The 23,095-nt window shown below is 33.7% G+C and overlaps 2 protein-coding genes and 1 long non-coding RNA gene across 3 annotated transcripts; all 3 read right to left on the bottom strand.

Annotated features, from left to right (window-relative positions):
* Positions 1–227: 227 nt before the first annotated feature.
* LOC114412092 (protein ODORANT1-like) lies at positions 228–3,717 on the bottom strand. The gene is made up of 2 exons (XM_028375870.1): positions 3,374–3,717; positions 228–1,193 (listed from the first exon to the last, which is right to left on the bottom strand). The coding sequence occupies exons 1-2, from the start codon at positions 3,634–3,636 to the stop codon at positions 641–643; spliced, it is 816 nt and encodes a 271-aa protein (XP_028231671.1). The 5' UTR covers positions 3,637–3,717; the 3' UTR covers positions 228–640.
* Positions 3,718–13,677: 9,960 nt separating this feature from the next.
* Positions 13,678–18,622, bottom strand: LOC114412091 (FAM10 family protein At4g22670-like). The gene is made up of 11 exons (XM_028375869.1): positions 18,374–18,622; positions 18,245–18,284; positions 17,993–18,139; positions 17,804–17,891; positions 16,568–16,648; positions 16,415–16,479; positions 15,517–15,657; positions 15,171–15,287; positions 14,822–15,076; positions 14,625–14,682; positions 13,678–14,054 (listed from the first exon to the last, which is right to left on the bottom strand). Exons 1-11 carry the CDS (start codon positions 18,481–18,483, stop codon positions 13,954–13,956), a joined length of 1,203 nt encoding a protein of 400 aa, XP_028231670.1. The 5' UTR covers positions 18,484–18,622; the 3' UTR covers positions 13,678–13,953.
* A 1,979-nt stretch (positions 18,623–20,601) lies between these two features.
* LOC114411443 lies at positions 20,602–22,784 on the bottom strand. Its single transcript, XR_003666438.1, has 3 exons — positions 22,419–22,784; positions 21,696–22,087; positions 20,602–21,149 (listed from the first exon to the last, which is right to left on the bottom strand). It is a non-coding gene; the product is annotated as an uncharacterized LOC114411443 (long non-coding RNA).
* Positions 22,785–23,095: the final 311 nt, after the last annotated feature.

Here is a 23,095-nt window from a genome sequence, read left to right as displayed (position 1 = left end):
CCTTGATAATACTGTAGAATTATATCAAAACAAACTCATATTGATAGAAAAACCACACTAAAATCACGTGGAATTCTTCCATGCCACTTATTATCCCACCTTCTGGCTCAAAGCTAAGTTCGTGGTTATTAATAATCTCTTCCTCTCACTTCTGACTTCTCTTTCGTCTACGTCTCTATCCATCTATCTCTAATGTGACAGTAAAACAGGAAACGAGAGAATACAACTGAACTTGTAATCACAAAAGATTTTACCATTATTTTCAAAGTAGACTTCTATGTACAATATGTTTCCGCACTCACTAGACATTTCCCATTTGTTATGTCCCTACCGTACACATAATACAGCATTTAATTAGAAGAAGAAAGTACGTACGTACTGTGGCATTTTGATGATTTGATTTTGCTTTGCTATCAATTTTTTGGTTTGGTTGGCGAGGAGGAACCTCACAAGAGGAAACGTTCACCTTCCACCTTCCGAGAGAACACTTTGTAAAATACTAGGTAGATAAAATTCAACACCAAGAACCTAAATTTGAGCCCGTGGTTTTTTGTCACGCTTATAGATTTGATATCTTACCCTGAATTTTTCTTTCATAGACAATTAAATTCCCTTCACCAGATGTACTACTGCATGCGTGCTAATGCCCCTCTTCTTTCATTCCTACAGTTTGCAGTGCATTTGCCTCTATCTCGTTAAACCCAAAATCATGAATACCAAAGTCTTGACAGTCCAATAACCAAGCGCAATTTTCCTCCCAAGATGGTAACAAACTCATGTTATTGTTAGTGTTCTCTAGGTTAGGTGTTGTGTCCCATAATGCTTCCACAAGAGGAGTTTCATCCAGCCACATGCTGTTTAACAGAGAGTCATCACTGCAAATGCTTTCTAGCAAAAGTGAATCATCCCCAGAAGAATTTTCAGCTTGTGATGAACTTGAATTCTCCTCCGAGTTGAGAAGAACCCCATTAGTTTCCTTTACCTGATCATCAAGGTTATTTCCAGGTTGTGGCAAATGCTCTGCAGGGGAGGATGAACTATCCTGAGAAGATGCTGCAGCTTGTTTATTGAGAGGTTCGTGAGTAACTGGATCGATACCCATCTTAAGGAGTTTTTTCTTGATATGGGTGTTCCAGTGATTTTTAATCTCATTGTCCGTTCTTCCAGGTAACCTGGCAGCAATCTTGGACCACCTGAGACACCAACCAACCATATATATCAAAGACCATTATACACATAAGTTGATGTGGATGTCTTTCTTGGTCACAAAGACATGTACCAATCATATCAAACATGTAATAGCTTTAGGTAATACTAACATCTTCAACTGAATTATCATTCTTTATCTTGTAACTAACGATATTTTTTAGGCTTAAATAGATACATACTCAAATTTTATGTTTGATTTCTGATAAAAAAAAATTTTGAATTGATTGTCTGATAGTTGAAAACTTTTATTCTAGACTCCTATCGTCAGTCAAATGATGAGGTGTCTGTTTATTTCAAAAACCGTCAATGTTTATTTCAACATCAAATTAAAATTTTTGAAAGGTTAAAAAATTCACGTAAAAAATAAATAAAACTATTTTGAAAGAGATGGGAGAATACAAAAATTTTAAGAATAAACGATGAATCGAAATTTAAATCAAGAAATTAGGTCAGCATTTACCTTTCGTTTGAGCCCTTGCACGCAAGAGACAAGGGAGTTAAGATGGTTGATGACATCGTCGGGGGACAGGTCAGTGGAGGCGGGGAAGGTTCAGAGACTCCGTCAGTTGGGGAGGGTTCGATGACAGAGGCTACGTGGGGTTGGTTGTGGCGGCGATTGAGGTTCCGACGGCTTCGGTGACATCGAAGATGACAGCGAACATCGCCTTCTCGACGGCGCGGTGGTTGACATGGAGGGTTTTCTTGTAGTGCTCAAAAGGGACCCTGGGTCGCCAACGGCGACCACAACCTCCCTTTGCACCTTCCTTTCCTGCCTTGACCTTCAAGGCCCTGGCCCTCAAACACCCCCCCCCCCCCCTCTCGCCGTTTTCATTCCCAACTCCTCTTTCAGATTGGATTTTCCTTCGAGGAGTAAGGGTGGGGGTTGCATCATTGGCGTAGCATCAACGATTTCCAAATCTCGAAGGTCTCCACAAACCTCCCCCTCCAGTGTTTTCGCCCACGTTGGTGTTTCGATTGGGGTTTGTTAAGGTGAAGTGCGGGATTGTGACTTTGGAGGAGTGAAATAATGATTTGGGTGAAGGAAGGTGGCACACCAGTGTGTCAGTCTATTGATTAATTTTGGGAGATCTGTTCATTATAATTTAATAATACTAATTTTTAAATTATTTTTTTTTATGAGTTTTTAATTAATCCACTACAAAAGCATTCACTCTAAAGACATTCAAGAAAGATGATGAAACAAGAAAGGAATAGACCAAAGAGTTTATGAGAATAACTATGGGGATGTTTGCATGATAGGAGAAAGAAAAAGAAGAGGATGAAAAAGAGAAAAGGAAAAAAGAAAAATAAGAGAAAGAAAGAGATTTATTTTAAATTTAATTTTAAAATAAATACGATAATTTTTTAGTTGTGACAAATCACATTATTTTATATTTAACGAATATATTATCATTTAACTAAGGACAAAAATTTAAAACAAAATTTTTCAAATATCAAAAAATCGATTCAAATAAAAAACTTATAAAAAATCAAATACAAAATTTTGGTGTATATAAGGATAAAAAACATAAGCGTATTTTTTATTACTCTTCAACAAATATCAGTTCCCAATGATGTGGAGTAACATTTGAGCTTGAATGTAATTAGGCAGGTCAATGGAGTTCTGCCCTTTCAAATATATACATACCATTTGGTATGCATGTATGAAAAATTCACATACGCAAAGTAAATAGTGGATGAGAATTTGAGAACAGATAGGATACTCCTCCTATCTTGAAATTTATAAATATATGTTAATATATCTACTAGTAAACCAGACAAGTATTCAATTGCTTCAGCCTCAAGTAACCTTTGTTTCAAACATGGTTTTAAATGCGTTACCTTCTTCAACATTATTAATGTTTTAGACTTGAAGTCACATTATCTAAGGGCTAAGCTCCTTCCAATATAATTTTGGAAAGACCAAACTAACGAGCAGGGATCATTAATTGTTGAACATAGGATTAGGACGAACAAACCCACGGTAATTATTGTGTGAATACATGGTCTACAGCAGGCACGGACACTTACAAGTCCAAGATGTACTAAAATAATAAATAACAAAAAAAATCAGTTTTTCATACTTATAAAAACTGTGTTCATGAAAGAATTGTTCACAAAAAGAAGGCAATGCATGTAGCTAAGCTTGCGAAGAACAAAAAACCTGTTGCCAAGACGGGCATGGAGATCAATAACAAGTTGCTCCTCTGCCTCTGTGAGGAGCCCTCTCTTCAAGTCTGGGCGAAGATAATTCGTCCAACGAAGGCGACAACTCTTGCCACAGCGCCTGAGGCCAGCAAGCTTTGGCACGGCACGCCAACAGCACTGGCCATTGGTGAGAATGAATTTGATGAGCTTCTTGTCTTCCTCAGCAGTCCATGGACCTTTCTTCACCCCAAGTTTGTCACAGCAGGGTTGCCTTCCCATAGCACTAACACAAAACTGCAAAAGTCTTACCAACACTAGCTTGTAATGAGTAATGACCCAAAAAACCCCACACCCCACCCACCTTTATATAAAGCCCTCTCCTTTTCTTGCCTAAATTATTAATTACATATATATGCAATAAAATCATGCATCAAGAGAATTTTTTTAAAAAAGGGGGTATCAGGAGGCAGGGATAAACAGAAGAAGGTTGGGGGCTCCACCATGGGTTGTGAAAGGTACGTGGGAACTAATATGGGTTTTTCTGGTGTTTTTAGCTACACAAAATGTGTGACGCTGAAAGATGGGTGACCCAAAGGCAGAACTATATGTAAGCACCCCAAAGAAGTATAAAAATTTTATGTGCAAAATAATTATACTTTTTAAAATTTTCCATTACGAAATGTGCAAAATGCACTGCCCTGATTTCACTCTTACTCCACCATTTCGTCATCACCACGTTTACGTGACCACTTGGCTTTTCAGGTTATGGTACGGTGAGGGCGATTGCTATAAGTCCTGAAACTCTATTTCTTTGATGTGCTCCAAGAAAACTGATCCAACGCTGCAAAATCATCACATCAAATAGAGACAACTAGGTGTCCTTGATTCAAAAGAGCTCATAGACATTCCTGATATACAAGATTGGACAACGATCTCTAGAGATTCCAAAGCCATAACTTTGTAATTTTCTCCCTCTTTTCCACCTTGCAAGTTATAACTCCCACCTCGCTTGTGTCCATGAAACTGGCTGTCATTAATGCAAGTTGTGGAAATTTTACTGAGACAAACGTATGTGCGAAACCAATTGTGGAAAGAGTCCAATTTAGCCACGACTTTAGCACGTTTGGACTTTGGAAGGATGACTAAAGGTGCTCGAGAATAAATGGTTACGATTATTTTCACTAGTCATAACTACGAAGAGGATATTCTTGCAGATATGTTAAAAGGGGTTGATATTGACGCCCTAATGAGAAAGCATTGACGTATTTAGGTAATGTTCAGTTGCAGCATATGCTAGTTGAAGCAAAATGCAAAAGATAAGGAACCTGGTAAAATCTTAAATGGAATAATGCTGTATCAATACTTATTTTCTTTCAAGATTTCAAAGTTTGGGTCAAGTACTTGCATGTGCTCATATATTTGTTGTTTTGTTATTTTACAGGAATTAACCTTGTTTTAGTTGGATAAAACTATTATGAACCATAAAATTTTCTTTCAGAGTATTTATCATTAGATACCAAAAACTTGAATATGAAACTACTAATTAAGCTAAAATCACCTCATATTAATTAAACCACGTGTTCGTCGAACATAATACATATATAGCGGGTGCTTAAAGCATATTTGGGAATAAACAATCAAATGTGCATAGAGCCACGGACAACAGAGGAAGGAAAATGTGTTTCCAAAACTGAACCATGGAAGAGCAAAGCATTAGCAGATATGGTCAAGAAAAACATTCTCACTCAACCCTGGCACACTAGTGAACACTAGAGCACAAGGTTCCATATTATTTCATGAATAAAGAATTGATTCTTAAATGCTCAAATTAGTATTATGTAAAAGCCAAAGAACTATTAACATAATTAATGTATATAAGACGGTTAATTAATCATTATTAAATGTGGATTAGATTTTATTATATACTCAACATGTGTATTATTTTCACAAGCTAGATATGATCATTAGCTGGATATGTGTATAAAGCTCGATCACAATCTTGGTTTGATATCTTTGACACGGACTGGGCATGAACTTGTTGATTCTAATTAACGCGAATAAACAGGCCGTTGTGTTTCGTCTACCTACGCCTAATTATTTCTAGACCGTTCCATTATCAGATCAGCTTTGTCGCAGATTGGTTGATTGATTAAGCATTCGAATACGTTTCCTTTTTTTTATTTTTATTTTATGCAAGGGCAGGTCTAGAGTGTTTTCTAACCTTTACTTAACCATTAAAGAAAAGGAATCGCAAACAAGTAATTGGCATAATTATACATCGCGAACCATGCACACCAAGGAAAAAAGGTGATCAATAACTGACACCACGATAAATCCTAGCTAGTCAAGAGATATTTTTACATACACTTGGTATATCACTTCAAACCTGAGATATATATCAATGTTGTTAAAAGAGTTTAATTTCTAGTATAAATTTTTAGACTCTCAACCAATTAAAAATTGTGGTAAGTATAATTTTCAAGCTAATTATTATATATTAAAGTTAATAATCTTACTATATATATATATATATGATAATTTTTAACTGAATAATAATATAAAACCTTTTACAACATCAGTATATGCATTATTTATTCTTGTTAAAAATATTTGACTCAGATTTACGCCAGTTTGGGTACACTAAATGCAGACAAGAAATTCTTCCAAATAAAAAACATTTCCTTTTCTCGTGTGTTTATCAGAGTGCATGTATCCTTCCCGGGATGAAGATGTCAGAAGAATTCTTCCAAATAAGACTTTCTTTCGTAGGAGTAATCTTTTTCATGACAGAAATATTCACATTATAATGAGATTAACTCTTTGTCAATGCTCATATTATTTTGACTGATTATCGAAATAATGTTTTAAAATAATATTATAATCTTCGAAAACTAAAGATTTAGAGTATCAAGATAAAAAATAATTATTAACAGCAGAGATTAAAGATAAAAATGATCAATAACAAAGATTCAAGATCAAAATCATCAATGATAAAGATTTTGAAGAAGTTTACTGCAGTTATGAGAAATTAAATATCTTTGTCGATAAATATCAGACTTGTACTATGTAAGGATTGAAACTTATAAACATATGTCCATGATCACGGATCGACATGTTATTACAATTTTTCCAATCATTTCAATTTCAGCATTTTGATCGGTAGAGTAACTTTATCATTTTCTTTTATATTTGTTACACTTTTTTTTAAATCTTGATTTCCTTTCAATCTCAATTTCTTTTCAAAATTTGTTAATCTTTTAATTTTCTTTTATTTGCGTACTTTACTTACTTTCTTTCTCTACTTAATTTATTCTCATGATCAATCTTCAATATTAATAAAAAAAATGACACAATAACTCATGATAAAAGACCTATGAAAGATTAAAAAAAAACCCACCAAAGATAATACTTATTTCATTCCTCAAATATTTATGTGACTATATTTGTTGACAAAACATTTTCAAACTTTAACCGTTAACACTTTTATAACAATTTTTTTATATAGTAAATTCTAACTCAACGTTATTTAATAGAAATATTAAACACGAACAATTTGAATAAATCTCACAGGATAATGTATGCATTTCCTTATGATAAATCTGATAGTGATCGAGAGACTTTAAATATAACATTTATTAGATCACCCACACGGCACTTGTTGGGAGCAGTTACCAACCAAAAATTTCGGTCTCTTGACTTGCTTTAGTATTTGTGGGCATGGGTGGACCCTTCTTCCCCGTCTAAGCTTCACAATCACACTTTATTGCTTATATATGCAACATCATAAAGAAAGGGAAAAAAATGCATTCTTATGGGTTCAACTAATAGTGACGAAACCGTCAATGAAATTTGTGACTAAAATACTGTTGCAATAGTTTAAAGTCAAATTTGCCAACCCTTTTGGGGTTTGAGCAACAATGATTTTTTTATTTTGAACATAAATAATTAATTTATTAAAATTAAGATTGAATCATTTAAATAATATTTAGAATTTTATTTTTTATAACATAGAAATAATTTTTTATCAGACTTATTTTAAGTTAATTAAGATGATTTTTTTTATGAAGTGAAAAATGATTTTTCTCTTTAATTCTTTTTTTAACCCAATCAAACTTATTGTACTGCCTAATGTAATCATTGCACTTCATTGTACTACGATTTAATTATTTTTAAAAGAAACTAAATTTAGAGGAACTCGATCTTAGCCTATCCAAATTCGTATCCAATTTAGAGCGCTACGTGTCCAAAATCGTATTGACTTGCAAGGCACTACACGATACACCTGAGATATCAACAACCTGCTTCGTGATCTGTAGGAGCCATACACGTATAATTTTCGCATATTGAAGCAGACAAATAGAATAATGAAACTTCAATATCACTGTTGTACAACGTTACGAGGTTAAGGTATGTATTTCACACTTCATTGCGTATGTGTTGCCCTCATGATCCTCCAGCAAACCTTGTTAAGCTGATCAAATCAAGAAAAGAAAAAAAAAAAGTTCCTTACTTTAATCAATTAAATTATCGAGAAAATTAAGATAACATAAGTTACACGGATTATCACTGAGTACTCATTATGGAAGTTAGGTACAAAGACGTAGAGTGGTATGTATAAGCTAATTCATTGCTTGCAAGTTGGATCTGTCCGCACCCATTACTGTAGAGGTTGTGAGTTCATTATCAGATCGATTTTCCATCTTGACGGTTGCCCTGACATCCTCACGCCACTTCAACTTCGATTTTGTTCCTGCCTTTTGAATTTCCTTTCGAACACTACTAGTCTAAAATAGCTTTTCTGTTGCACGATCTATACATACTTTTATGATTCATAAAAGTCTCTTTAAAAACGCATGACAAATCTCGATATTTCTTGACAACAGTGTAGATGAAAGATACCTACAATATTCAGCTGCTTAAATTAGTATATGGGTTGCAGCAGGTGTGAAATAAAGAGAAGGGTAGAGTACTGTTCTCGTATTTGGAGGGTTGCCAGGGGAGTTCTTGCAAAATAAGAAAGTTATAGCTTTAAGTGGAAAAGTATTTGTTGAAAGAATAAAAGATAGGGTAAAATAACATTTTGGTCCTTTGTATTTTTTTAATTTTGATATTTTATGTTTTAAAAATTTTATTTTTAATCTTTTGAGTTTTTGAATGGATTCATTTTAATATTTCCTTTAGTTAACATCAACACTTTTAGTATTTTAAATTTTAAAATAATCAATTTTAACAATGTGGCAGTTAAAAATTATTACCAAGGGTAAATTAATTATTATGATTAATTTAAAGATCGTGACGGCTTTTAATTAGTTGTGATAGTTTTTTTTGTTAAATTTATTTTTTAATTATATACCGTCACAAAAACCAAACCGCTCCTTTTGCTAGTGAATCCAACAAAGCATTGACCTTTATAACACAATCGGCCAAAATTCAAGTAAGAAATAACAACAGCTTATTTTTTTCCAACTCAAATTTCATTTCCAGTTTATTCCTCAAGGTGTACGACCCAGCCCAATCCAACTCAACGACTGCAGGAGTACAAGAAGGAGAGAAGGAGCACAAGAAGGAAAAACGTTGTCAATTAAAAACTGACAAAAGAATTATTTTGTTAACATTCCTAAATATAAAAGACCAAATTAAGTATTTTTAAAACATAAAAGATTAAAATAAAATAAAAATTAATGAGTCAAAATAATATTTTAACCTAAAAGATTGGTACAACCGATGTTGAAGTTTCAACGCCGTCAGAAATAAACCATTAAACATCACTTTTACTAGAATTTCCTTCTTTTGTTTTTGTTGTAAAGGAGGGCTTAAAGGCCCAATAAGTATTTCCTTAAAGTCTAGCAAACCAATTGAATTATAAAGTTTTGAACACTTTCCAAAAAGAATAGTTCATGAATGTAGGAGAATCAATTAGCAAGCAATTACCAGTGTCAGCAGCTTTTTGTGTTATTTGGAAATCTACAAAAATTCCTATAAACAAGGAGCATTCCAAGAATTAATAGTGCTCGGTAGTGGCTCACAACCTACTAAGCACATTGTATGGTCATTAATTCTCGCGTATCATTCGGGTAATGAGAGAATAATGATTAATGTTACCATCTTATCAAAGAATTCTCATATTAGTATTATATTAGGGCTTACTATATCTGAAAGTAATTAATACATCAATTAGTGAGTAATGCATTCGTCACCAAGAGAAACGCTACACAATAACAATAGTAGTATTTGCTAATTGCTAATCACATGGACTGATTGTCATGACTCATGGAAAACTGATGTGACTAACTAAAAGTTATCAAACCACTAGTTGTTTAGTGCTAGTGCGTTGGTGCAACCTTGTCAGTACTGTGTCCTGTGCACGCTTGACATTTTTTTTTCTTTCATTTCGATTAGATTTCTGACAGCGTAATTGGTAGTCAGACTCAAAATTTCAACGGCCTAATTGGTGGTCAGACGACAAGTGCAATTCCAACACAAAGCATTTCAGACCACAAGGAATTTTGTAGCTCAAGTATGGCTAAACTATATCTATATGGGTGTTGGGAGGAAAATTTAAGGACAAGCTAAGAACTATGATCGAGTTCAATGTAAACTGATAAATCTTACATGATGTTACGAATCCACACTGTTAACATGATCCACTTATAATGTTAATTATTTTTTATCAATATGTATTACTTATAAATTTGTTAATGACAAATTATTTTAATTTAATTAGTGATCTCGATTTCATGTAATTGTGTTAAATTCTTTAAGAAAAAGTTTTTTCCATCTATAAGGATAAGACTTATTTATACTTGGCAACACTTTATTTCCATGTCTGTTTCAAGGTTTACAACTAAAACTTATTCTTGGGATTTTTTTATTATTATTCCCGAGGTGTGAGTATATTTTATTCCCATGAAAACAACTCAAATCTTACTAAATGAGTCGTGGGTAGTTTTGGATAGCGACCAGTACTGGGAGTGAAGGGAAAAAAATGTTTGCTGTTTGAATCATTTTTGTCTATGCAATCCTAAGAGTAAGTTTTCAATGCCTATACAACATAGGTATGATAAGTTTTTAAGATTATCATTCCAATAAATCTTATTCCAAAATAATAATAAAATTATTCTTCAAAACAAAAGCTTAGATTAATTTGCATTAGCTTACACATTACTGAACTGGAGCGGCAAAACCCTCTCCACCAGAAGCGATGAAATCCCTATATTAAATTATTAATATCGTAGACTTGGAGAATAGGGTGACATTACATTGCAAAGGCTTGAGTTTGAGTTTTGAGTTTGATGGCTAACCTAGACACACTAACATGAGAAGACACCATGAGATGACACCGCTTCAAACTGATTGTTCGTGTGAAAATTACTTTCTACGCAATGTTTCCAAGTCTTGTGTAATGTTATGTTATATGTTCACAAACCCAACAGTTTCCCATTAGGATACTGTCCTGTGCCAATCCTATGCAGCTTCTTGAGAAGCCTTATTTCCCTTCTAAAATCTTCTAAATTATGCTTATATTTCACAATTATCTTTAATGGCAATTAAAAGCCTACTTGTTTAAGAGTTTAGAGAAAGATAAAAAAAAATGTTCCATAAATAAGAATTTAATGATGATGCATTAATAATATAAAATAAATTCAATCAGAAATGATCGTTTATATAATTTTTAAAAACACACACACAATATTGCCCTATATCCCGTATAGTGTTGTATAATTGAATATGACTTTGGTTAAGATATGAAAATAATCGAATAAGGGTGTTTAAGATTAGCCCAAAACAAATATTGATATGACATCATGGACACTTCTAATAAGATTTTATTTGTGATCAAAATATTCGATAAACTTAATAAAGAGAATCCATTGGCGTACATCAAGTAAAAATCAAACCTTATGTGGAAGCAATGTTTTTCAAGATTATTTTGATGATGCCAAATACTCAAGTCAAGAATCAAAAGTTAAGCAAGTTTCAAGAATCAAAGAATCGTCCAATCAAAGCAAGTTTCAAGAATCAAATAGTCGTTCAATTAAGAATCAAGATTCAAGTAAAGAATCAAGAGAAGACTCAATTAAGATAAGTATTAAAAGAGTTTTTCAAAATATTGAATAACATAATTTTATTTAAGAGAATTTTTCAAAAAAAAAATCTTTTACCAAAAGTTTTACTCTCTCGTAATCGATTACTAGAAGGCAGTAATCGATTACTAGTAGCCAACATTCTTTTCAAACTGATTTACAAAGCAGTAATCGATTATCATGGACACGTAATCGATTACCAATGTTTTAAAGCGTTAGATTTCAAATTTCAAGAGTCACAACTTGTGATAAAACAGTTTCAAACTTGTGTAATCGATTACACAATATATGTAATCGATTACCAGTGTTTTTAAACGTTTTGATTTTCAAATTTAAACATGAAGAGTCACATCTGTTGATGTATAATCGATTACAGTATGATGGCAATCGATTACCAGTGACTTATTTTAAAAATTAAATTACCAAACGTCACAATTCTTAAAGTGACTTATTTTTGAAGATTTTTTCAAAAGTCACAACTTTCAAACTGACTAGTTTTCAAAAGAGTCACAATTTTTAAAGTGACTAATTTTGAAGAAATTGCCAAGAGTCACAAGCTTTAACTTGAGTCCTCAAATGACTATGGCACGAATTCTAGAGAGAGACTGATTCCTTTCATTCTAAAAGATTTCTTTCTTTCATTCAAAGCATTCTTCTAAGAGTTTTTGTTCAATACTTTTTTATTCAAGAAAAATTCATTGACAAAAAACTTGTGCTATTCTTCTTCTTTATTCCTTCTTCCTCTTGCCAAAAGATTCAAAAGACTAATCGTCTGAGAATTATTTTGATTCTTCCTTCTCCCTCTTGCCAAAAGATTCAAAAGACCAACCGCCTAAGAATTCTGTGTCTTAACACATTGGAGGGTACATCCTTTGTGGTATAAGTAAAGCGTACATCTACTTGGGTTAATACTGAAAACAAGAGAGAATACATCTCTTGTGGATCAGTTCAAGTGGAGGGTACATCCACTTGCTTGTAAAAGATTTTATAAGGCTATTGAAAATCTCAAGAACCGATGATTGTTTGAAAACTGGATATAAACACAGATTGTTGTCGAACCAGTATAAATTTTGTTTGAGAATTGGATATAGACCACTCGATCCAACATCTTACATATTCTTCACTTGTGTGATGTTTTGTTAAACTTTTGCAAAAAAAAAAAATTGATGTGCATACGCACACACGCTATTTTTTTAATTAGTGGCGATGGATTTTAAATATTTTAAACATTAATGCAATTATAATTTGTTTATAAAATAACTCAAATTTTTTACAAGTTTTACCTTTATTTCAATAATGATTTTATGAAGAAAATTATAGTTTATTTTAAAAATAATAATACTTAAATACATAAAATAAGATTTTATTAAATAAGTATTTTTTTTATCATTATACTATTAATCCAAAATATTTATAAACTTTATCATTTAGCAGTAAACCCAATTAGTCATCTTTAATAATTTTTTCATTGCCTAATTAAACCAAAAACATATATTTGAGACTGCATTATTCATAATCATTATCTTATTGTTACTTGAGCTAGTGCATTATTCATTAGCATTATCAACTGCTTGTACTTGATGGTTGACAGCTTCATGTCAAGTCGCAGCTTCACGTTAGGCCTTGGGGAAAGAAGTGGCACGTGTTGATGGCTAATTGAAATTAATCCAAACCATTAGATCAAAGTAAAAGAGGGTACGAAATTGATACTCTTAAATCTTGATCCTAAAATAATTAGATAACTTCCCCTTCAAAGTTATAATATATTTCATCATCTAATCTTACATCTATAATTTTCGGACTTAGATTCTCTATAACACAACAGCCCTTACAACAACATATTAGTCTTTCATAATTAAATATATAAATATATTTTTATACTCCTATTTTCAATAACCATTAGATTTAAATCCAATGGTCAAAATCACTGCTGCAACAATCCGCACATAATTTTCAGTGTAGCAGCTGTCCACCAATATTGAATATTGAAGGGGAACATCATCTATCTAATCTTTTATTTACTATTTTCTATTAAAAAAAGTATGAATAAAACCGAAAATTTATTGGATCGCATAAGATCTGATGAAATTTTAAATCAACCGATTGGATCAAACAAATTTTCTCTCCTTAACTGATGTAATCTAATCTACGAACACCTTTATCTATAATTATGGTGCTAGTAATTAAGTGCGTTCAAACCACTGCCAGTCATAAACCAGACTTCTACAGGAATCACTGGACAAAGCTAAGAAACTATTATTTCATTTTTCCTGAAATGCAAAAAATATCAACTTTAAACATTCAAATTCACTCGGGAAAATAACATTACATTGTTCACAAATAAACATGGCTACCAGCACGAGCTATAATAGGGCACCTAAGAAACAGGACTAACAAATGGTAAAAAGTTAAATAATTTCGTTAAAATTAAAAATGCAATAAACATTAAATACCCGATGCCAGAGGGCTGGAATGTTGAAGTCTCATATAACTTATAAGCATCTAAAAGTATTCACTTGGGACCACCTCCAAGTTTGGTCATCATTTTCGCAATTACAGGACCTACCTTTGGATTTGATTGGTGCTTGGCAAAATTAGCAGGGTTCTTCATAACTGCACAAAAAACAAAAATTAAAAAAAGGAGAAATTGGAATTAATGACCGGCAAATCAAATATTTTCTCCGCAACAATGAACTCTAAAATATGGGACAAAAGTAAAAACAAAAATGGGTATACATAACATATTTAGTGTAACTGGGTCATCATCAACTTCCTATCGAACTTGACGTTTCCTAATAGATCTTTTCAAATGGTCATTTATTCCTGAGCAGGTTATGGATATGGAAAAGTTCATTCTTTCGCATTTTATAAGCTATACTTCAAAACTGTCCCACTGCCCATTCAATTCCTCACAACCAGTAGCCAGGTCAATCAATTTCATTTAGTCTTATGCCCAAACAGGATAGGAACTACTAAATGTGTGAGACAGAGAGAGACCGAGCAGGGGATTTATATATTTCTCAGTCTTGTCATCTACAAGCGCATGGCATTGCAGTTTTAATTAAGTCAGAAGTTTATAAAATTTCAAGCTTTGACAACGTCAAATAGATTCTCAAATAGAGAAAAGTCCAAATTAACTAAAATACAAAAAGAATGGAACCAAACATTAGAACTGATAATTACCATCTTGAAGAGCAGCCATAACCTCCGGATCACTAAATGCCGCCATCAGTTCAGGGTCCTGAGAAATGTTATCAAGCAACATTTGATATCAAGACAAGAATAAGCATTGTGTGCATGTTCATTAGGAAGAGAGGAATTTTTTGTAATGATTTTTTCTCAAAAGCACACAAAAACATCCAAAGTCCAGATTTACTTACACTCAAGATTTTGCTAAAATCAATGTTTCCAGGCACCCCTCCAGGCATGCCACCAGCTCCTGGGAAGCCTCCCCCAGGCATACCCCCGGCCCCTGGGAAGCCTCCCGGCATACCCCCGGCCCCTGGGAAGCCCCCAGGCATGCCCCCGGCCCCTGGGAAGCCCCCAGGCATGCCACCAGGAAACCCACCAGGCATACCTCCAGGATTTCTACTGGAAGATGATTGCTCTTGCTTCTTGGCCTTCTCATAGGCAGCCTAAAAAAGTACACACAAATTAGCAACTAAATTACATGGGTATGACATTTTATGGCATGCTCTGTTTTAGCATATCTATATCATAATTGTGAACCTGAGCTTCAGCACGGCGCCGCTGCCTCTCACGCTCCTTTTTTTTATCCTCTCTTTCTTTGTGCAGCCTTTCATACTTCCGACGGTGTTCCTCAATCTTGTGAGCATTTGGTTCCACCTAGGCAATCCAATATTTACAATGAGACACCAAATGATATTTCAAGGTATATATTCTTATATGTTAACAGGTAAATCAATACATTTCAAGGAATCCATATCACTTATGAGGATAACATCACATACTGTAAAAAAACAACAGATTGCACTGGTTGTATGGACCACTACTAGTGGCTTAACTACGGTTTATCTGTGGAAGATAAATGAAATAAAGGGACAAGAAAGCAAACCTTTTTAAGTACAGCATTTATTTCCTCATCATAGTCTAACTTTGAAGCCACATGAAGATCCTTTGCAGCTTCTTCCCATTGACCAAGCATTGCTCGTGCTACGCCACGTGACTTGTATCCTTTAGCAGAATCAGGATTAATCTGGAAAAGGCAATACAAAATAAAAATCATTGCATACAGGAAGAAGGAAATGTTATTGAAACCAGTGTTGTTAAATGGTGGCACTATGGCAGGTTTTTTTGTCAACCGCCAAAGGCAATTCATGAAGGGAGGCCTGCTATGGCAGAGCACCATAGGCTGCAATGGCATGTTTATATGGCAGAATTTTAGCCTTCCACCATTGATAACACTGATTGAAACCCATAATCCCTCAATCCAGTTGTCATATGCACAAGCAGGGGCAGAACAAACAAAAAAGGCAGGACTGCTACACAATACAACTTTAGAAGGGGCCGATTTGACATTTATAGGAGTGACTGCTTAAAGAGTTATGTAACACAGGAAACATTAGGTTTTCAGACCCCCCTCCCCCCCAACCCCCACCCAAAAAAAACTAAGGCCCCAATTTAAAAAAATGCTTAGATACTATATATTTCCAAAATCATGCATTTCATAGGGGAAAACACTCCCCCAAAATGAGTTTTACTCAAGTGAGAAAGTGTGCATTTACCAATAATTTGATTGAAATGCATCAAGATCTTAACCCATTAAGTATTTTTGAATGGATATTGACTTACTTGCTCACATTTGAGACAAGTTTACTCTAGTGTCTTGTTCTTTCAGAGAATAATGCAACAAAAGCATTAAACACATACACTTTATTCACAGATCTATTTTAAGACAAGAAAGGATGTAATTCAGTTTGTCAGCCTATGCAACAGAGGGGAGAGAATATAACCTCCAAAGCAGCATTAGCATCACGGATCGCAGCATTGGGTTTCTTCATTTTGATGTAAACACTGGCTGTAAATGATTTATAAAATATTAATAATTAATCCTTATCTTGGTGATAAAAACAATGTAGAAAGAGAACAATTAAATCAAGTCATACCTCTAGTTCCATACATTATGGCAGAGGTAGGATTGAGTAAAATAGCTTCTGTTAAGTTCTCAATCGCCTCCTCCAACTTACCTGCATTACATAGTCAAATGATGTCCAATTACTGTTACGGTTTTAAACAATATCACCAGAAAGAATAGCATAAACCCTTGATAGATGTTTGAAATTGGAGTATTTTGGCTGAGTTTAGTGGGAGAGTTTGCAACTTAGGTTGTTCAAAAGTTGTAGCATATTTTGTTAATGGACAAAATTTATCCATTCTAAAGATCATGGACAGAGGTGAGTTAGACCAAACCACATAAAATTGTCTTATTATTTTTGTGTTTTCATTTCCTCCTCCTTGCATGTTTAGTGTGGATCCTCATCCACAAGTGGTATCAGAACCTGTGTTTGATTGAGGGAAGATAGTCATATGAGCATGAAGGAACAGAGGGTAATATCATCCAACGACACAATCAACACCTGCTTGTTATCTAGGGTGCCACATTCTAAGCTAGGGAAGAGTGTTTCCCCACACTACGGATGATTCTATGAAATTTGAAATGCTGCTCTTTGATTGGAAGAATAATTGCACAATGTGACAGTGCACAATACATGTTCTTTGAGTATTCGTGCATATAACCTGTTATAGAATTACCTAAACACTTTGAGAAGAGGTAGTATTTATTAGCTGGTAAGAAGTCACATAAACTTAAACTGAGGATATAAAGCATCAAACTCCATATGTTTAGCATTGATTTCAAAATGACAAATGACAAATAACAAAAGAAAGAATGCATCTAGCATTAGGGATGGTTCCAGACAACACAAATAATGTCAGTTACATCCTATGAACCAGACAGATATACAAGCTTCCTTGTACCAAATATATTATATACAAGAAAAAACTAAAAAACAATTATCCTTGAATCCAACAGGGTTCCTTCCTGCCTGCCTTACCATTTACAAGAGTTCACAACCCAAGCCATCCAAGAAAACCAAGGCACAACATTATCACCGTGCCAATCCAAAAATTGTAATATATCTTACTGCCGAGATTTTTTTTCCCATGCGTTCTACGGATCATTGACACAGATACATAAGACCACTCCTCTTATTGTTTTCATACTTCCTTTTTACTTGTGCATTGGTTGTGGATCAATCCACATCCCAGCAATTACCATGTAAAAACAAATAAATAAATCAAATAAATGCATCAGCATTATTCACTTTAGAATGAAATATTACCTTCAGAAATAGCATCCATGGCTTTAATTTTGGCCATCTGCGAAGCGTCGCGATTCTCTTCAGTGACCTCGACAGAGGGGTCTCCCATCTGAAACGTGACAGTCATTTGCCTTAATTAGAAGCCCAAATGCAACATAAACCAACTAAATTTTTATTATTTTCTTACAAACAGTAAAATAAAATAAAAACCTTCTGTGGAGGATCATCATCAGACTGACAGGTTTCACCCTCGAGCTCAACATCGGATTCAATTATTTCATCATCTTCTTCTTCTTCTTCTACCTTCTCTTGCTCCTCCGTAACATCTTCTATGTCCTCATCGCTCTCCACGCCCGTCTTCCGTACATAACACAAAACAACATAAATATATATTACGTAAAGATTCACACAACAACGCGCGAGTAGTGACAAGCAAGTATTTATAGAACATTATTAGGGTACCGATTCGGAATAAGCAGATTCAGGGAGTTTCGCCCCGAGACTGAAAAGAAGAATCAAAGAAAGTAAGTTACTAATAAGAAATGTGTGGTCTTGGAACGCAAATACGAGTGCTGATTGAATTTATTTAACCTTTCGAGATAGTCGCGGAAGAAGGAGAGTGAAGGATCGGAGAGGAGGGAAGGGTTGGACTTGCACTGTTCGATGAAATGCTTCAATTGATTGAGTTTGGATGCATCCATGTTTGTGTTTGTTCGGTGTGGCAGCGCGGCGCAGTGATGTTTTCTTCGGTGGTTTTTATGTTACACGACAGGGTCTAGACTTTTCGTGACGGATTGGGCTTCTAGTAGCTTCGGTTGGATATGTGTTTGGGGGATACTAATAATACTCTAGTTATTAATGCCCACCGTAGCTCAACTCTCCTTTTCGTATCCTAGGATTGTATTGGATTTGGCAAGATTCAACTGGATAGATTTTCTTTAAAAAAAAAAGTGAATAATATCTCAGCAAATTACACTATTTTTCTTATTTGATTTTAAAATTATTTATTTTTTTTAACAAAAAATATGTTCATCTCGTTTTAACCATCATAACGGAGTGGATACAACTAGGAATGCAATCAAAATCATAAGCACTAGCTTAAAATCTAGATATCCTTGCTAAAGAATGGACAACTGATTTGGTTGTAACGTACAAACGGAAACAATTATGAAAGATCTGTGTTTGGATAAAAAAATTTAAAATTTTAAAAAATTTTAAATTTTAAGAATTTTAAATTCTGAAAATTTTAAATGTTTTAATTTAAATTTCTTCATTTTTAAAATTTTGTGTTTAGATAAAAAATTAAATTTCTTCATTTTTAAAATTTTGTGTTTGGATAAAAAAATTGAATTTCTTCATTTTTGTGTTAAAAAAAAAAACTGTAACAACAGTTAGAAGTTAAAATAAAATGGTGTATTGATTATTGATTTCTAATAATTGAAAATAAAAAATAAAAGGTTATTTTCTTTTGAGGGATGAAATTAGATGTTTATGCTAAATGAATATATTTGCAGGTGGTCGAAAATTGTTGGAGGAATCCTAGCAAAGTAAAAAATTGAAGAAAAAAAAATGTTGGAGAATTAGAGAAAGTGACATACTTGTTGTTGAGAAGATTCTTGACAGCCACGACGGAAGCATCGTGCAGAACTCCTCTGTACACAACGGTGTAGCCTCTTTCCCTAATAACATTCCCTTCCGCAAACCCGCGCGTGGCGAGTTCCACTTCCCAAATGGTGTACCAGAGGCGGCCCCACCCTATATCGAGATCCTCCACCGACACTAGTTCGCTGTTTCGATGGTGCTGGACCCCACCAATTTCAACCTTGACCTCCGCCTCCTCCATCTTCTTCGGATCCGAGGCCTTGACCATGGTGATCTCCTTGGACACCAGAGGGATGCTCCCTGAGCTATGTTTCGCTGCCAGGTTCCGCTTCTTGCGGAAGTAGAGGAAGAAGATCAAAAGCAAAATGGTGAGAGAAGCTGTTTCACAAAAGAATTTCAAATTCTTTCCTAAAATGAAAGAATTTGAAATGCTAATGTTTAAGTTAATTAAAATTTCTCATCAAAATACTTAAATTTCAATTTCTTTTCAAATTTTTATCCAAACATCTTATTTAATTGAAAAGTAATTAAAATTCTTTAAAAATTGAATTACCCTATTAAATTTCTCCATCCAAACATACTCTAAAGGAAATCATCACATGTTTTTTGGAATTGCACCAAAATGGTCAATGAAAAACGTCTTGATGCCATGCAATTCATCATCACTTGCGTGCGGTCTGTTTCAAAAACTACATGATGTAACCTCAATTTTAATATTGAAAATGAAAGAAAACAATAATAATATTATTCAATAAGTCACTCATTTGTTACAAATGTTATATAAAATATGATTATATTTGCAAGACATTTAAATTAACTTTTAATTTTTTATATTAGTTAAAAAGTTTTTTATTGTTCAATAGATAATTTTTTTAGTTGTTTCTAATAATTTTTTAAAATATTAATTGAAGTACGTCTTTTAAAATACTAATTTTTAGTTATTTAAATTTTCTTTCATTTTATCTTTAATATATTTATCGAATTTTTTAATTATCTTTTTTAAATAAATCATTATTTTAATATTGTTCATTTTTCTATTATTTTATATTTTTTAATTAGTTAAATATTTAATTTTATCCGATACTTATAATTTAATAAGTTTTTTAATTATTAAGTGCAGTTAACTTTTCAATTTTTGGCTCATTTTGCCAAATATAACCTATATATATGTGTAGACATAAAAAACATAAAATAGGAAATAGAATTATGTAGTCAATGATGATATATTTGTTTTGATCCCATGAATCAATGTTGTGCATTTAATAAGGTTTTCTTCGAAAGATTTATAATCATTACATGATTCTTTGCTTGATTTGTTGTTGTAGTTAAGACATGATTCTTGTCACACACACCCCTGGCATTGATAGAGAACGAACGCCAAGTTTGGAACAAATAGTGGAAAAAGAGTCCTTTGGCAAAGTAGTTGGCAGGTAGCGAAGTCAGAGAGAATCGACGGTAACTTTTTCTCTGATGAAGTGATAGTGTTTGGTACGGGCATGGAAGACAAGGTTGTGAGACATGTGAATGGCCCTTTGATTGTCACAAAAAATTATTGGGCGACATTCAAGTTGGATGCCAAGGTCATGTAGTAAATATTGAAGCCATGTAAGTTATGAACCGGTGGTTGTTAAGGCTCAATATTCAGCTTCAACAGTTGAATGAGATACAGTAGGTTGTTTCTTTGAGGCCCGTGATATACAATGTGGTTGAAAAAAGATGCGAAAACCAGTGGTGCTTCTCCTAGTTGTAGGGCAACCTGCACAATCTGCATCACAAAAAGCATCAAGGTTAAGAGAACTTTGATTTAAATAACGAAGACCATGTGTTAATGTTCCTTTTATGTAACGCAAAATGCATGTAACAGCTAGGAAGTCTTTCGGGTTGGATTTTGAAAATGTTGACACACAAGGTTGACGGCATGAGTGAGATCGGGTCGGGTGAAGGTGAGATATGGGAAAGATCCACATAAATGACGATATTCAGTAGGGTCAACGGGCTTGTCATCATCCGGAAGTTGGATAGGCTTTGGAGAAATGGGAGTGTTGATTTTAAGGCATCAAGCATATGTGAGTGTACTTTGTTTGGGAAAGGGTGATACCACCAGAAAAGTGTTTGACTTCAATGCCAAGGAAATAATGGAGTTGTCCTAAATCTTTCAGAGAAAAATTCTTGTTAAGTTGTCCAGTAAGATGAGAAATGAAGGAAGAAGTATTGTGAGTGAGGATGATGTAATCTACATAGACAAGTAAAAGAGAAAAGTTAATGCCATTATACTACAAATAAAACAAAGAGAAATAAGGCAAGTAGGCACCTTTTCAAAGCATGCACGTGGAGCTTGTTTAAGCCCATAGAGAGATTTATGAAGTTGGCACACATGATTAGGGAGTTGTGGATGAGCAAAACCTATAGGTTTTATAAGCAATTCTGTAGATTTTAGGTTCTTCAAAAGGGCATCATGGGATGTAGATAGGTTAGCGAGAGAAGGGCAAACATATATAGTCTTTTATTGGGTATGATGGAGGTCATGTCTCTCGAGTATGTCGTGTTGGTGGTGGGACGGGTTGGGAAATAACGTCATTAGGTGATGAAGGGATATATTGTTTAGGTTTGGATTGGGTATGGATGTAGAGGTTGGGGAAGAGGGGACTGAAGTAGGTGTGCGTTTCATCCATAGGGTCTTCAGCAATAGAGACAACCTTCATTCTGTTAGATAACCATTCATCAAATTAATTTAGGAAATGTAGTGATAGAAGAGTCATAAGAGGATGTAATCATTGGAATCTTTTGTAAATAAGGAAAATGATTTTCACTAAAAATAACATGTCGTGAAATATATATGCACGCCAAGTGTGTGGATCTAAACATTGATATCCTTTGTGAAGAGGACTATATCCTATAAAAACACAAGGAGTGGTTTTTCTAGAAAATTTATGTACTGCAGGATTTAAATAGGGAAAAAATTGACAACCAAAAATTCGTATACCAGAATATTTAGGATTCTTATCGAAAAGTTTAAAGTATGGAGTTTCCTTACCCGTAGAGGAGAGCGGGAATCGATTTATAAGGTAAATAGCAGTTAAAAAGCATCAACCTGAAATTTTAAAGGAACATTAGCATGAAAAGTAAAGTGAATCATGTTTCAACACTATGTTGATGTTTGCGCCCCGCAAGACCATTTTGTTCTGGTGTGTGACGACACAATATTTGATTAGACACCGCAATGAGCAAGGTGATTGGAGAATTCATTTGAAGTGAATTCACCACCACCATCAAATTGAAACACCTTAATTTTCCTGTCAAAAAATTCTCAACAAGAGCTTCAAACTGAAGAAAGCATGTATAGAAATCAGATTTATTTTTTAAGGGATATAACTGTGTAACGATTAAAGTCGTAAAAAAATGACATAATATTTACAGTTTTGAGAAGAGAGAGTAGGAGTTGGCCCCCATAAATTGCTACGGATTTTTTCTAAAGGAAATCTTCAAAGGGCATAGCATTTAAAGGAGAAATGAAAAAAATAATAATAATATTATTCAATCAAGTCACTCAGTTGTTACAAAGGTTACATAGAGTATATGTATACACATATACCAACAGTCAAAAGCATAAAATAGGAAATAGAATTATGTAGTTAATGATAATATATTTGGTTTGATCCCATGAATCAATGTTGCATTTAATAAGATTTTCTTCTAAAGGTTTATAATCAT

Source organism: Glycine soja, chromosome 5 (assembly GCF_004193775.1).
Source record: "Glycine soja cultivar W05 chromosome 5, ASM419377v2, whole genome shotgun sequence".
NCBI lineage: Eukaryota > Viridiplantae > Streptophyta > Magnoliopsida > Fabales > Fabaceae > Glycine > Glycine soja.
This window is presented reverse-complemented; position numbering and strand designations above follow the sequence as displayed.